The sequence below is a fragment of the Diadema setosum genome, chromosome 6, assembly GCF_964275005.1.
Source record: "Diadema setosum chromosome 6, eeDiaSeto1, whole genome shotgun sequence".
Taxonomy (NCBI): domain Eukaryota; kingdom Metazoa; phylum Echinodermata; class Echinoidea; order Diadematoida; family Diadematidae; genus Diadema; species Diadema setosum.
The window spans coordinates 21,966,734-21,982,977 of NC_092690.1; the positions used below are offsets into that span (position 1 = coordinate 21,966,734).

The 16,244-nt window shown below is 41.8% G+C and overlaps 1 protein-coding gene across 1 annotated transcript in view; it reads right to left on the reverse strand.

Moving 5' to 3' along the window:
- LOC140229467 (dynein axonemal heavy chain 8-like) overlaps positions 1-16,244 on the reverse strand; it is a 119,359-nt gene that overhangs the window by 14,364 nt on the left and 88,751 nt on the right. The window contains exons 60-74 of the mRNA XM_072309721.1: positions 15,795-16,017; positions 14,935-15,279; positions 14,006-14,221; positions 12,761-12,898; positions 12,260-12,387; positions 10,970-11,138; positions 10,074-10,229; positions 8,884-9,039; positions 8,200-8,289; positions 6,519-6,611; positions 5,799-5,903; positions 4,637-4,775; positions 1,941-2,055; positions 1,269-1,459; positions 40-161 (exon numbers count right to left, since the gene is read on the reverse strand). Coding sequence (XP_072165822.1) covers positions 40-161; positions 1,269-1,459; positions 1,941-2,055; positions 4,637-4,775; positions 5,799-5,903; positions 6,519-6,611; positions 8,200-8,289; positions 8,884-9,039; positions 10,074-10,229; positions 10,970-11,138; positions 12,260-12,387; positions 12,761-12,898; positions 14,006-14,221; positions 14,935-15,279; positions 15,795-16,017 — 2,386 coding nt within the window. The remainder of the gene's footprint in view (positions 1-39; positions 162-1,268; positions 1,460-1,940; positions 2,056-4,636; positions 4,776-5,798; positions 5,904-6,518; positions 6,612-8,199; positions 8,290-8,883; positions 9,040-10,073; positions 10,230-10,969; positions 11,139-12,259; positions 12,388-12,760; positions 12,899-14,005; positions 14,222-14,934; positions 15,280-15,794; positions 16,018-16,244) is intronic.

A 16,244-nucleotide genomic window follows, 5' to 3' on the forward strand; every position in this document is an offset into this window, starting at 1 on the left:
CGAGTTTTAGGAGCACACTATGGTTGCTGGCATGTATACCTGAGAGAGGATCTCAGAGAACTGGGGCAGCTTGCTGAGCTCCACCAGGTTCAGCCAGGTCACATCCATGATCCACTTGGGGGGCTTCGAAGGACACGCCTTCAGGTCCAGGGCAGCCCCGCCTGGTTGCAGTCAAAATAAGTTTACTCAATTTTGACACAAAGTGACCGTCATAAATTGATGTCATTTTATTGATTTGCATTATTCATGTTCCAAGATCCGTTACTATAAAAGCTGTAATCTTGGGAGTAAGTTTTTTTTTTTTTGCATTTAGCCGTGTGGCATGAATTCATCACGTGTTTCTATTCCGCAGAATCAAAACATAAAATAGTGTCACATATAACACGCAAAACAAATCTGGGTATTTTTAGTTTTTGCTGGTTTCTTTTTTGAACATGCAAAATGCATGCAAATTTCTACTTTTACAGTATACAAGTATGTCATTCATTATCACTTAACTTCACAATTTACTCCAAGAAAAAAAAAAAAGGTTCATCATTTCCATGACACTTATGGAAAGATAACACAGTTGAAGCACAATAGGGTTCTAGGAAGAAAAATCAACTTTGATATCACATGAAAATAGATGGAGAGCCTCAATCACAACTTTGGAGGATGAAAATGTGTGATCACTGCTTGAGACCTTTGAGGTAAGAGAGAATGAAGAAGACTTTTGATGTAGAAATAACATTAAAACTTCATCTTCAGGAGTCTTGAAAACTCCAACTCACTGGAGTTTACTTTTACAGAACAGACAAAGATATATCCTGTATCTGGAAATATTTTCACAGAATGAAATTGCATTGTAAAGTTGGTAGAGTTTCGGATATTATGTCAAAACATTTTCAAGGATTGGAAGGGAACGCATCAGAGAAGAAAACAAAATGCAAAAATTTGGCACTGCTTTGACTGCAACAAGAGCTGAAGTTAAGATCTAGAACAACGCAAGACAGAGTTTAGATTAACCTGTTGAGGACAGGCTGATTTTGCTATAACACGCATTTCCCATAGACAACTACCCGAGTATACTCGGGACTTGTCCTCAACTGGTTAATACAAGAGAGCAACTTTTACCTGCCACATGTTTTGGAAACAATTGATTCATTCATGCATGAATGCTATAACATCAGGTCTGATGTCTACAGATAATCAATACAATTTAAATGTGCAATCTCACCAGAACAACACAATATTCTGTCATATGTAGTCTAGTGTGGTAAACAACGTACCTTTGATCAGAGTCTGGAACTCGCGATGTTTGACATTGCCAATTTGCAGATCAATCTTCAACGCCAGGAGGAGGGTGAAGAGGAACTTGTGGTTCTCGTAGAGGCCTCGGCAGGAGTAGCGGAAGACCTCGTACGTCAGGTAGCTGATGATGTTGGCGATGCGTTTTGCTGGAATGGGCGACTTCTCAGACCTGGCAATCGCAGATGTTTCAGAAGTAACTGTTACTATGATATTCTAATCCTACTGTGTAGGCTGTTATTTTCCCGTATAGATATTTTCACGAATGAAAACCTTGGCTATCGTAAGTGAACTATTACCCTAGCGCATAGAGACATTTTCGCGTGTTGTTAAATTCGCTGTCCAAGAGTGATTCACAAAATTTGCGAAAATTAAAGTCTCGCGAAAATAACAGCTCATACAGTATCTTATCATTATTATACTGAAGATAGCATTTATCATGGCAACCAGCTCATGGCAATGGATTGTCTATTAAAGTCCACATCCACACACACACACAAATGCACACATATACACACTTGCAGGCACACACACAATGTCAATATCAATGGCATCTACACATATGACATGAATCACGGCTGATGTGATCCAGTAATGAATTGATAATAATGCAATATAAAATATTGATCAAGTCAAAGAGAATTTGATCTAACCTGGCCATGGAGAGATCAAAGATACCCAGGAACTGCTTGAGGGATGTCTGGTACATGACGTTCACCATGCTCATCTCTGTTATCAGGAAGTACAGGATACTGCCACGACTAGCAACTGAATAAAGAGCAAGAAATCAAGGTACAGTCAAACCTGTCTATAGCGGCCACCCAGGGGATATGGGGAAAGTGGCCGTCATAGACAGGTGGCCGCTATAGACAGGTAACATGTATCATCGTTGTATACATCTATATATACTTACATGTACATGTATGTGTGTACGTATGCACATGTGTGTATCATGCATAGAACAATGCCGGTGTTTATGAAATTGTTGCACAGTATATGTAGCATGTGCACAGTCATGAAGAATGCTTAACACTAGTGCCTTATTGTGACTGAACAAGTGATGAATGCAACGGTGGCGATCACTGAACGTTGCCCAGGAATGACTGGCACGGCTAACAAGCAGAAAAACACGCTGAATTATCGGCTCGGCTACGGCTCCATCGGGGTTTTGGCCGCTATAGACAGGTTAAAATCTACCGCGGGAAACAAAATTTGTGGCCGCTGGCCGCGTTAGACAGGTGGCCGCTATACACAGGGTCTTTAACATTGCTTTTCTCTCGGGGGGATTTTTCAGTGGCCGCTATAGACAGGTGGCCGCTATAGAGAGGTGGCCGCTAAGGCAGGTTTGACTGTATAAGCTTCCTGGAAGTGATGAGAATGCTATGATATACTTCTTTGCATACTATCCCTATGTCTCTTCCCCTGTTGCTGTATTTTAGATTGTGGGAGTGAATGTCTGCACTTTGTAGAATAATAGTACGTTGATACACCCTACGGTGGCCAGTGCTTCATCGAAAGTAGGAGGAAATTGATATAATATGCTTAAAGATAATATAAAGTTTTGGTACCTCAAAAGTTTCCCTGAGTTTCCTTGTCTTAGTTTGTGTTTCAGGTTAAAGTACCTTTCATATAACTAACACTGTGAGACTTACTCGCCCCAAAGTGCTCTCATGTCTTAGTAATCATGCAATAATGGTTTCGTACAATACGTGTATATTGATTGTCGCGGTACCGCGTCGAGTCAAACTACCGGCTCGTTCGAATTTTTCAGAGCCCGCTCTGCTCTGGTACGAAACCATTATTGCATGATTACTAAGACATGAGAGCACTTTGGGGCGAGTAAGTCTCACAGCGTTAGTTATATGAAAGGTACTTTAACCTGAAACACAAACTAAGACAAGGAAACTAAGGGAAAATTTTGAGGTACCAAAACTTTATATTATCTTTAATCATTGTACGTGGGTCATATCAGATCTCAATAGTTCCTAGATTTTACTCAATTTTACATCCAGATCAATTATCAGCATCAAGAAAATGCATGCAGGTCAACTACACTCTCGTCTTTTTCAATTTAATAATGAAATATCTTGCCTTGTCCCTTCCCTATATATGTCAAGTGAAACACGAATGGAAGATTATACACTCCCCTAACTCTCTTTTCCACCTTATTTTCAGACAAGGAAAAGTAGAAATTACGCGGTGCGTAATATATGTCCCCGCCGGAAGTAGCGTTTAGTAACAAAATGTACAATATAGGTAAAAAGATCAAGGTCAAAGGTCAAAGAAGTCAAAGGTCAAAATTCTATGTAGAAGTTTTGAAGCCCTCACCTAGTGCCATCACATAAAGCAAACGGAACTGAAATCGGGTTACAAATGGCGAAGGAGTAGCATTTTGTAGCAAAATGTACAATATAGGTCAAAAATCAAGGTCAAAGGTCAAAGAAATCAAAGGTCAAAATTCTGTGTAGAAGTTTTGAAGCCCTCACCTAGTGCCATCACATAAAGCAAACGGAATCGAAATCGGGTTAGAAATGGCGAAGGAGTAGCTTTTTGTAGGCAATTTACAATATAGGTCAAAAATCAAGGTCAAAGGTCAAAGAAGTCAAAGGTCAAAATTCTGTGTAAAAGTTTTGAAGCCCTCACCTAGTGCCATCATATAAAGCAAACAGAATCAAAATCGGGTTAGAAATGGCGAAGGAGTAGCATTTTGAAGCAAAATGTACAATATAGGTCAACGGTCAAGGTCAAAGGTCACAACTGAAATTCTGTATAGAAGTTTCAAAGCTCCCATGTAGTGCTATCATATAAAGCAAACAGAATCAAAATCGGGTTAGAAATGGCGAAGGAGTAGCATTTTGAACATTTTGATCACACACGGATGCACGGACGGACAGACGGACACACGGACACACGGACACACACACGTACGGAGCCCGTTTCATAGTCCCCTGCTCGAACTCGTCTCGTTCGGCGGGGACAATAATTTGTTGAAAGAGATCAATAACAATGCAATATTTTAATACCAGTGATAGATTAGCAAGTCACAGATTCACTGTTTGGAGAACTTATTGGTCTGGTGTTTGTCAAAAGTCAATCTCTACATGCTTTCATAATGTCTGACTGAACTTCTCAAAGAAGACTCCAAAAATATTCACTCCCACATATCTTACCACATTTCACATCCTGAGCCAGAAGCACCAAAAATGGACAAATGTAGGTGTATAAACTTTGTGAATAGATTATCGCTGACTGCTTAACCCGTCGAGGACGAGTCCCAAGTATACTCGGGCAAGCCTCTATGGGAAATGCGTCTTGTAGCAAAATCAAATTATCCTCAACGGGTTAATACCTGGTCTGAATTCCTCTCTGGCCTCGTTGATTTTGATCTCGGTGTCGGCAGCGACCACCAGTTTCTCCGTCACCTCCTCAGCCGTCACCTTGGTGGAGGCGAGCACTGAGATGAGGGACGCATCCTCCACCAGGGAGCCCTATATAGGGACACGCAAACATTCATTTCGCTGTTGGGGCGATCGACAAAGCCTTGTCTCCAAAATATTGATTGTCGATGAAAGCAAAAAAAAAACAACAACAACAACAACATGACAGCCAAGGCATCATAATTGTAACAAATGAGATTGCCTTTCTTTTGATATGCCATGGTAGCTTCATTTCTTTTCTTTTTATGGGGGGAAGGAGGGGGTGGGGTAAGATAGCTAGGATTGGGACAGGACATCTCGACTGATTTTTCTGAAAAATGAATCCATAAAAGTGATTTTCACCAAAATTTGAAAAACAAGGTCTTGTCACAATAGCGATGATTTGCCACTTGGGATGCACATGGAGGTAAAGTGGATGACATGTGTACTACAGCCAGCCTACTCCCCCCCCCCCCCCCCCCCTCTTTTTTTTTTTTCCTTTTGATAGCACACTGACATGACAGAGGCTATTGGGTAGAGTGCATTTTTAGGTGAAAAAGGTGTGGAAAGTTCAGGACTAAACTTATGCAATTTGCATTGAACAACTTGTTTGAAGTTGAAACTTTAAAAAGCAATTCCATCAGCTAATGATGTGATACACTTCTACTGCATAATTTGTATGACAGAAAATCTTGGGAAATTTTTTTTTTTTAAATACAAACAAGTCAGAGTCTGGAATATCCCAACATTGCACTCTAACAACATTTGGGAGACAACAATCGCTTGGGTTACAGATACAAGTCTCCTTTCAAGGATATGCGATCTCTTTTTTTTTTCTTTCTTTTTTCTCTTTTTTTGGCTAGTGATGCAAAGGCAGTGACCACTACAAGAAAAATCCAATCTACTGGACAAATTACTGGAGTACTAAATCAGTGTGAATCATTATGTGCATGTTAGACAAAATTTACAGGACAAAAATACCAAGGTACTAGTCAATTTGAATCATAACAAGAATGGCCTAATCTACTGGACAACAGGTGATACCCGAAGTCCGTCTGCATTCAAACAATGATCCAATCACCTGGACAACATTACCTGAGTGCTGGTCAGTCTAAATAGGAGGTTGTCCTCCAGCTCCTTCATCTTGCGTTTGTTGGCCGTCACGTCTTCCATGAGGGCAGTTCTCTCTGCCTCCAACTCCTGGAGCACAGAAAAAAATATCAACAAGCAGAGCAATTATCACACAGTTTTTTCATACTTTCTTACTTATTCATTCCTTTTTTTTCTTACTTATTCATTCTGACCGCACTGGACAAATTCTTTGGTTGTATTGAATACATACAAAATCAGTCCTGTTAAAAAGCTCTGACAGGTTGGGTATATTAATATTTGACATACCCGATCTCATGAGCTCAACTTAATTGTATCTTTTTTACATCGATGTTTCCATGTTGCCATTTCATCTCCAGCAAAATTAACAAAAAAAAGAAAAAGAAAAAGAAGTACACGTATAGTGTATATGCAATGTATAATTGTACGCTGAAACATTCCTAACGACTACCAGCAGACATGCAAACATTTGATATCATAACTGTTGACTGACATGCTTCAAAATATCACGCTGCATCTGATTTGTGAAATAATTTTCTGGCTTAGTAGGTCAATACTGCTGTAAAATAGTGGTAGCCTGGCGAGACCAACACTTTTCAATGCCCTTGTCAACCGTTAATTCTATTGAACAGCACTGCAAGTTCTAATTTTACTATCTTTCGATCCCCTACGTCCTGCTCTGATTTCAACTGGCTCGACCGTCACCTGTTTCTCGGTCAAGATGACCCGGCCCAAGAGTTGGTCCTCCAGCCCCTTCATGGTGACAGTGAAGTCAATGATGGATGCCTTGGCTGAGACCTGCAGGAGCAATGAGACATGACAAGTGCCAATTTGAGTTTCATGTGACCACTGACAAAGACCTTTGTAAGTACTTCTTAACCCGTTGCAGACAGGCTGATTTTCCAACAACATGAATTTCCAACACACCCTTGACCGGGTATACTCGGGACTCGTTCTCAACAGGTTAAAGGTCCTGCTTACCTTTGGGAGCAGTGATTTAAAGAATGTTCAAGATATTACATTTGATGCATATTTGTAGGTCTTCTGTACCACAAAACATTCTGCTATATAAAATTTTTGCAATAAAGCCCAAAATATAAGAAGATATCAGTATTTTTCTCAATAAACCATAACTTTAGACGGTTCAGTGTGGAAACATTTCTATTATAACTATTGTTCACATGTTGTGTATTTAACAGTACTTGACAACGATTATACTTATTCAAATTTCTACAGTGGTCATTTCTATTCCTAACTCACATTTTAGAACTATTTTAAAGCACTAATGCTGGGTTTTTGTTTCATCTGCAAATAGTAAATTATGCCTTTAAAGTGAAAACTAAGTTCTGGTAAGGGCCTGAGAACCCGTCTGACACCATTTCATATTTGCTTGCAATATATCGAAAGAGTCTACAAAGAAACTTACCTGGCTGACGCGGTTTGCCGGAATGATGAGTCGTTTTGGAGTATTTTGAGAAAAATAATAAAAGTCGGTAGACCGACTTTTATTCCAGAAGGCTCCAGACTAACTCGGTCTCAGGGAAAACTCGACCCTATTTCAGACAATTTACACACAGTTCGTGATCGCCATGTTCATCAGTACTCTATACTACGGGTACCAAACAAGGCCTTGATGAGCAGACAGGAAAGTGCGTGCTAATCCTGTACAAAACAAATGGACAGCGCGCGGTCCTCAAGCCTAAATACGCACATCACCTCAGTTGCTGAGACGCGCGGTCTTTGAAGTTTTTGTTGTTGTTTATCAAGCGTCTTTGATTGCTTTTAGAGGTGCTTGAGGCGCACACTAATTTTGCATGCGCGCCAAAGAGGTTTTTGATGCGCGCGTTGTAACAACTCGGACCATTACTGCGAGTAGCCAGAACGCTACAATGTAGTTTATACAGGCCGCTCCCATATGCATAGTACAACGCTGTACAATCCAGAGGGACAACCAATACAACTCATCCCGCCGCCAAGCACAGCGAGACCGAGTTATCCCCGAGTCCGAGTCTAGCCTGACCCCGTTCGGGTAAGTTCTGAGACTGAACGTTTTTGGTTAATATTTCCCATTTTCGTCGTTACCCATCGAATATCTCGTTATTACAGCGTTATTCCGCACATTTCCTAGGCACACGTTCACATTTTGGAGCAAAATTTGACAACTTTTGCAGGCATACCAGAACTTTCTTTGGGCTTTAATATAAAATCACTCGGTAATCATTTTAAAAATATTTTACCCAGGCTAAAATCATACTCACTTATCATCCCTTGGCAGACACTTTGTGTAAGACCTCATACTTTAAAACCATGAATATTCAGGGAAGGGAAAAACTTGTTTTCATTTAGACACATGAGAATATGCCTCCCTGCAAGGTAATTGCCTTACCTCAGGTGTGTACGTAGGGTTGGCGAGCTTGGTGGTCATGTAGAGAGTGAAGCCGCTCATCACGTCACATTCCTTGTCACCAACCTTTACCTGTGAGACAAAAAACAAACAAACAAACAGGCACTACAAGTTGTGAATCACACAAAATTGTCCAGTGTGGACTGGATGGAAAATCAAATCATGATTAGGCAATTTGATCCTCTTTGAGCCATCACACAGATGTATTTTACACTTTATGGTGTCAAGCTTAACTTGCTTGGTCCTTGTATATGTCCACTACTCCACTCTTTCAATCTTTATCAAAAGATGGCTTGACTTGAAATACCGCAAGGTACATATGATTCTACGGACAGGTTGTTTCATCTGCAATGTCTCTCTTTATTTGACTGTAAAAATAGGTGCCCAGAATGCCGATGTCCAAATAATCACACGACTCCCTACAATAGTGGTGCCTTTTACGCCATTATTATATCTATAACTAAAACTTTTCTTTCATTTCAAAACTTTCCTACTTACATACTGTACTTACTGATACCATCTACTACTGGTAGCCACCTGGTTCTTCCCAGGTGGCTAGCAATGATCAGCAAGCAGTATCAACCAGGCACACTGTGCCATACAAGAAGCAATATCAAAACTGAGAAGTAATGCATTTGGTTTGGTTGTTTGCCCCCTATTCCCCACCTTGTAGGTGCTGCCAGACTTGATGAAGTTCTTCTCCAGGACGTTGTCGAGGGCGGGGTCAAGCTCCTCCCCGATGTCCTCGATGTAGAGGGGCCTGCCCAGGGACAGGGTGTCCTCCAGGTGGGTGCGGAAGTACTTGTGGTTCAGGGAGGTCACCTGGAGGGGGATGGAGACAGGATGAAGAGAGCAAGAAAGTGACAACACCCAATGAGCGATGCAGTGGTTGTAGAGTCAATGTACCCCTCTTATTCATCTCTCACCAGTTCCATTAACATCCCCAAATATGCTTTGTTTGCCAACCGCCAAGCTTGCTGATGAGCTTTCCTTGCTGACTGGAGCAGATGTGCTGAAACTATCTGTCAATAAAGAAATTATCTAACCCCTGCAAATCCCTGTTCGACTGAGGAACATTGTTTTGCCAAAGCTGGCTTGTAAAGGTACCTAAGTGACAGTAGGTCAAGTTTGGATGGATTACTGAATGCTGATGAAACAGCTCGTCAAGTGAGCCATGGGACACAAAGAATTAAAAACAAAGAGAAAACTCACTCAAATATTCTTACTCAAAGAGCTAGCTTAGATAATGCTAAGCTGACTTTTGTTGACTCAAGATGCAAACCATTTCTTAAAAAGCAATTTGTTGGCAACTTTGTCTCAATTCAAATTACAGACTTCATTTTGATTGGTCTGCCATTTTTCATCAACAAAATCATTGGTTTGAACCACCCCATGGCATCATCTTAAAAAGCATATCGTCGCAAAAATATATGGCAGCCACAGCACTGTATCACATGGGTTAACCTTTCCTCGGGCGTGCCCGTGGTGGCTTAATTTTGGGATATGACAGCTAGGATTTGGACAGGACATCACTTAACAGATGATCTGACCATTAATTCCAAAAAAGTCATTATCACCAAAATTTGAGATACAGTCAAACCTGCCTCTAGGCAGCCATCCAAGGGAGACGAAAAAAGTAGCCATTATAGACAGGTGGCCGCTATAGACAGGGTAGTTAACGTATGCTGTAGTTTATATCTTGGGGGGAATTGTGTTTAGTGGTCGTATACTGTGGTCGCTATAGACAGGTATGACTGCACAAGGTCTTGTCACCGAGCGACGATATCTACAGTAGATCTGAATATAACAGTGTAACAAAGGGTTCTGAAGTGGAGACGTCTGGGGCCAGTACTCACCTGGAGGCCACTATCACCCTCTCTATTCTTAATCCAAGTCTTGCCCTGCCCCTGGGGGTCAATCAGCAGTGGGTAGCGGGTCGCCTTGGTGACGATGATGCCGTTCTGGATGGAGAGCTCATCGTTGGGAAGTCCCTGAAGGTTCCACTCCCCAATCTTCATCATCAGCAAGGAAGAAGGAAAACTGGTTCTTTGATTCATCACTTAGTGATAGCATCATCACAACTAACCACCTAGTGATAGCATCTATCACAATTTACCACACAGTGACAGCATTCATCATAACTATAACCACTTTGTGACAGCAATTTTTATCACAACTGACCACTTAGTCATAGCATTTCACATATCACAGCATGATAAAATGTGACATTCTATGCACATCAAAAACTAAAGTCACTGTACATACACCCAAGAGTTTCCACAATCATCTATGCAGGCTGTTAAAGATACAGTAGTGTGTAGCTTGGTATTCAGCCTGAAACAATGTGGTATCATCAGCCAATATTTTAAGTCATTTCTTTTTTCTTTTCCTTTTTTTTGGGGGGTGGGGGGAGGGGGTGGTAAAATAGATTTACCATATCAATGCACCCACAGACAAAGACTTGGACAGACAATCAAGAACCATAATGCCTCTGACACTCTCAAGGAGAGGAAGTTCAATTGAATGGAAGAAAAACAGAAATAGGGAAAGAAAGAAAGAAAGAAAGAAAGAAACAAACAAACAAACAAACAAACAAAAAGAAAGAAGGAAAGAAAAAAAAAAGAAAGAAAGAAACAGGCAGAGAAGGACTGAAAGGCAATAACTGCCGTTTGTTCTAATTCAGCTCTTGTGAAAGTTGGACAGCCCACCAGGGACGAGAGAAAATGAGGGAGGCAAGTGCCCAGAGACTGACCGTTGCAGCGTCCACCAGCATGTTGGTGATGTTGAGGTTCATGGAGAAGGGGATGCGCCTCTTGGAGAGCTCCCTTTGCCACTCCTCCGACATCATGATGCGGAAGACTTGGTTGAAGGGACCAGAGTAGGACAGGAAGCCTGTCGCCAGCAGGACATCCCCCACAAGTCTGACGAGGAACAGAGTAGACATCGCTTTAAAGGGACTGTACAGTACTGGTTGAGGTGGGGATTCATGTTTTGAACATTCCTAAGTGAGATAATGAAAAACCTCTTATGAAATATGAAAGAGCATGTAATCTTAAGAAGGATTCAACGTTTATTTGATGAAAATTGGTTTTCATATGGCTGAGATATCCAAAAAAGTGCTAATAATAAAAGGCGACATGCCCCAACTTTATTGGCATCTCTTTGTTTCACCTTGTTTTTGGATATCTCAGCCATTTCAAAACCGATTTTCATCGAATAAACGTTTGATATCCCTTAGAACTGCATGCTCTTTGACATCTCATAGAGTGGTTTCTGAATATCTCACAAAACGTTAAAAGCTAAATCTTCACCTCGACCAGAACTGTACACACCCTTTAACATCCAGTTTGATTGGCTGATTGCATACTGTATATGCTGTATATTTGTGAGGTTTTTTTTCAATGTGTAAGTAAATTTTGGGAATTGGGTGCTCTCAAAAACTTAACAACCTACAGAAATATTACCACTGATCTTGACTTTGCATGCAATGTGCGCACATGCATTTCTCCTTTCATTACTGAACTCCACAAATTGCAAATCTAACCACTCAAGAAATTGCCATCAACAAGCCATGTAAAGGTAAACATTTTCCAGTGAAATTTCTCCAGTAAATCTGGGCACTGTGATGGATTACTACAAGCCTTTCAGTGAAGTTTTGCTCTGTATGCATGACTTCATGTAATGGACACAAGATGGAAATAAAAGGATCCAATTTCTGTACAATTTATGTATTTCTATGCTTTCATTTTATAAAACTGTTGATGCACATTCATAATTCATGAAAAGCTTGAATTGGATGAATTCTTCAACTTTGTAAACCGTCTAGAACCTGCTTGATTGCTGTGCAATTTAGGCTCAAGTTAATCTGTGTAACCAGTCATCACCAATCCACCCAAAACTGTGTTAACAAATAAATAATAAACAAACAACAGCTAAACATAACCTCCTTGGTGGAGGAGTAATTACCCTGTACATAAAAGCGTGTAAATCAAATCTGTTCGACTGGACTAACTTGTGAAAATCAAAGATGTGCTTAACCAACCTGTTTATCTGGGCCTTGAATTCTTTGCTCTGCTGGGTCCAACGCACTTTCTCACCACCGAGCCCATTGATGAGGGCTGAGGCTGCCACCATCTTGTTTCTGCAGGACTCGGCGTCGTCAAGGAGATCCTAGCAACAGACATAAACACACAGGCATGACTTCTTTTTGATTAAAGTAAAGCTTCATCAGTGGGGAAAACTTCACTACAACATTGACATTCTGATCTGCTACGTGGAGGGGAAAAAATAGGTAAAAAAGAAAGAAAGTATTCAACCAGATTTTGGGCACGCAATGAGTATATAGTCACATTGATGCAAATACTGATCACAGTAACCACATTTTTTTTTTTCTTTTTCTGAAAGTTTTGAATACATTTAGCATGCAAGTAATTCAATACCATTATAATATGCTATAGAACAGATGCACACTAAGCACTTGACATGTTAAAGACTCTGAAATCTGTAGGCCTACTACTAGTATCCCTGCTGGACCAGGTCTCACCTGTTTCTCCTTCATGGCTGCCTCAAACTTGGCCTGCACCTCATCTAGCTCTCGCTGCTTCTCGTCCAGCTGTGCCTGGGCCTTGGCTAGCTCGGTGGATGCCACATTCAGCTTGGCCTCCTGGATGGCCAGGTTGGCCTGCAGGGCCAGGACAAGGGGGGTTAATTTTGCTCAAGTGAGGGTTCCTGAGTCAAGTCTTACAAAGGGGTCCTCTCCACCCGAAAATATATGCCCTCTCTCTCTTACCCACTCCCTGTCTAATGGGCAGCACTCTCCTAATTGGCTGGGGGGGACCTCCCCCATTTTTAGGAAGTACATGTATAAGCCACTCCCCCTATAAAAACTTGATTCCTGTAAAGGTTAAGATCAAGTCTGGTCAAAATTGAAATGCCTTTTCACAAGAAGGAGACGAAAATGTCAAAAATTATGAAAATTATTCAATCTCCAAATTACCATATACACATGTAAGTCCCTTGGGTGAGGGAATGGGGAAACCACCATCATTTCTACAATCTGTGATCCCCTACCCCCACTGATGATTCCGGCACAATCTAATCAAAATCCAAGGCCAAGTTCTTGAAAAGAAGGCAAAAATATATACACAAGATACACAAATAACAGTAGGTGGCAGACAACTCACAAACCCAAGACGAATCTCACTACCTCACTTCAGCCATTCAGCCTAGTGAGCCAACAGATCATCTAGCAATTCAAAATATCAATCCCGAGAAGTCATAAGTGAAATGAAACAGAAGAATCAACTCGCGCTCTATTCCGAAGATGATGGCTATGCAAGGTGAATGACTGTTGTGGGAATGGCCAATAATAGGTCTCTTGAAAGGCATACATGTAGTTTTAAATTGCCTTGTCAAAATGCAATAGGGATGCTAACCGTGGAGACGGTATTCGTAATACCTTTTTTTGCAATAAACATGTGTAGTACTGCAAGTTGGGAAAAACAGTATTTCACATAACACCTGCAGCATTTTGCGCAGAAAACAATCATACAAAATACTGCATAAAAAGTAACAAACAGTTGGCACCACAGCAACATGGCTAACTTTGATGGTAACGCTCTTTCTCCCTTAAGCCCAACACAAACTACGCGACTCACGACTATGCGACTGACAGACTTTGGATCTGAAATAACCAACCGTGTTTATTCCGAGGATACTGCAATTCCTTTCAGATCCAAAGTCAGTCAGTTGTATAGTCATGATTCGTATAGTGTGCAGCGGGCTTTACCTTGAGCGGAAGGACCTCCTTGTTGATGCCGTAGAAGGTCGCCATGGCACAGGTCCAGGAGAGGAGGCCAGCCACGTCGCCGCACACCTTCTTGGCGTTCTCAAAAGTGTAGTCCTCCATGCCGAGGTAGGGTTTGAGAAGCTCCACTGTCTCCCCTGTGATGGTATCCTTGGGGAAGTTCTGGAGGGACTGCAGGAAACCTGACCCACTCATCAGCTACGGACAGAATCCAAAAAAGGAAAATAAGTATCAATGGTGAGACCTTAGACCTTTGAACCTAGCTTGGACATCAAATACATACTGCAGTGACTGACAACATGGGCGGGGTACTGTAAAACGAGGAATGTTCATGTGCATTTTAATTTCGCGAGAGCCAAGATTCGTTAAATTAAAATGCACAAGGTAGTTCTTGTCTACACTATATGCGTTGAATGATAGAGGGAACTCGCTAAAATTTCATCCCGCGGAAAAGGCCATCGGCTCCAATTCGCGATAATTTCATGCAGCGAAAATATCATGTTTTACAGTACATGCCCATATCAGATCGGAGCTCGCATGCATTCTGGATTTCTTCGTTGGAGATCACTTCAGTGTAAATGTACAATATCTGGATCTGGTAGGATGTGCACTGATCTTCCAATCAGAACACCCTGAACACCCTTTGTTCAAGTTCTGAGTCAGAATGGCATGTGAGGCCTCAAGCAGAACATTGTGTCTACTCTGCTACTTAAGGTGCATAGATAAGTATCTTGAGAAAGATTAAAAAGTCTGAAATGTGACTATACTCTCACATCCCTACTGTGCATAAGGCCGGTTGCTACTCTTCAAGTGAAAGGATAAACCTTTTCCATTCGGGAAATTGGTAGCCTGAGTATTAAGTCTATGGAGTTTTCAGAATTCAGTATGGAACGGGTTAACTGCACCCCTACCTTCAGCGACTCCGCCCATGAAGGCTTGGGGCTGACTCGCTCGGGGTCGGGAAAGGCCGGGTCAAGGCGCTTCTGGAAGAGCAGCAGCACGCTGTCCATGATGCGCATGATGAGGTGGGGCGGCTTGGCCAGCTTGCGCACCGTGGAGATGTGGGCGGGCTTGATGGTGTTGAGGGCGGCCTCCGCCTCCTCCAGGGCTGGCTTGGCCGCCTCCAGCTTGCTCTCGGCGATGGCCTTGTCGGCCTCAATCTCGTTGACGATGGCCTGGGCCTTGTCCTTGACCACCTGCACCGAGGCCTTCACCTTCTCGGCCGCCTGGGCAGAGATAGTCACTTCTGCCAGCACCTTGGGGGATAGAGGCAACAAATGGTGGACTCTCAAAATGCAGCTGTTCCTCTTGCAACCCTTTACATTAAGTTCCTTTCATAAGCTGGAATATTGTAGAAGGGTAGGTAATTCATGCCATTCTTCAGAATGATAACAATGAAACTTGTGAAGATGGAGGGGAAAACAATACAATGGATTTCCAGTGAATTCATTTGGACCCAAAGAAAAATTTAATCATTTTCTCTGTATCAAAGGAGAGCATATTCCACGGTGACAAGGGGCTAGTTTATTTTTTCCTATTTATTTATTTATTCTTTAAAAACTCTTGGGTATACTCCATAGGATTGTATGCACAATGTTACGAGATATTACTCTTCAATCTAGCAAAATTTAGTGAAGTTTGCAAAAGAGATATAAAACCTTTAAAGCATTTACAAAGTTGTGACCATTACCAGTTGAGAACCAGGAGGGCACTTATAGATGGATAGACATACAAGAAAGAGAGAGATAGCACTCAAGGACTTTGCCCTAACCTTGTCAGCCTTCTTGGACGCTATCTCCAGCTCCTTCTCCTTGACCACTAGCTGCTTGGACAGCTCAGCCACCGACTCGCTGGCCTCGATCAGCTTGTCCAGCCCGGTGTTCATGCGCTGCGCCAGCTCTGAGATCTCGGAGTACTTCTCCAGGTAGATGCTCTTGTAGCCGTCCAGGAAAGACAGGTAGGACTTGGGCGTCACGTGAGTCTGACGTCGATATCTGTTCCGGGCATGTTTTTTGGTGGGGAGTTTTGGACGAGGGAGAGGTACAATAGATGAAATGTGGTGGGAGCGATTCAAAACTAATCCAATGTTTACTGCTCTGTAACCTGTAGGAGTTCAAATCTACAACAGCTAGTCGTAAATGAAAACTTGTCTAAAACCTGGTTCTTTTTCTGTAAGATGATAAAACTTTCTTGAATTGGCGCTAACAACCCCTTTTCACAG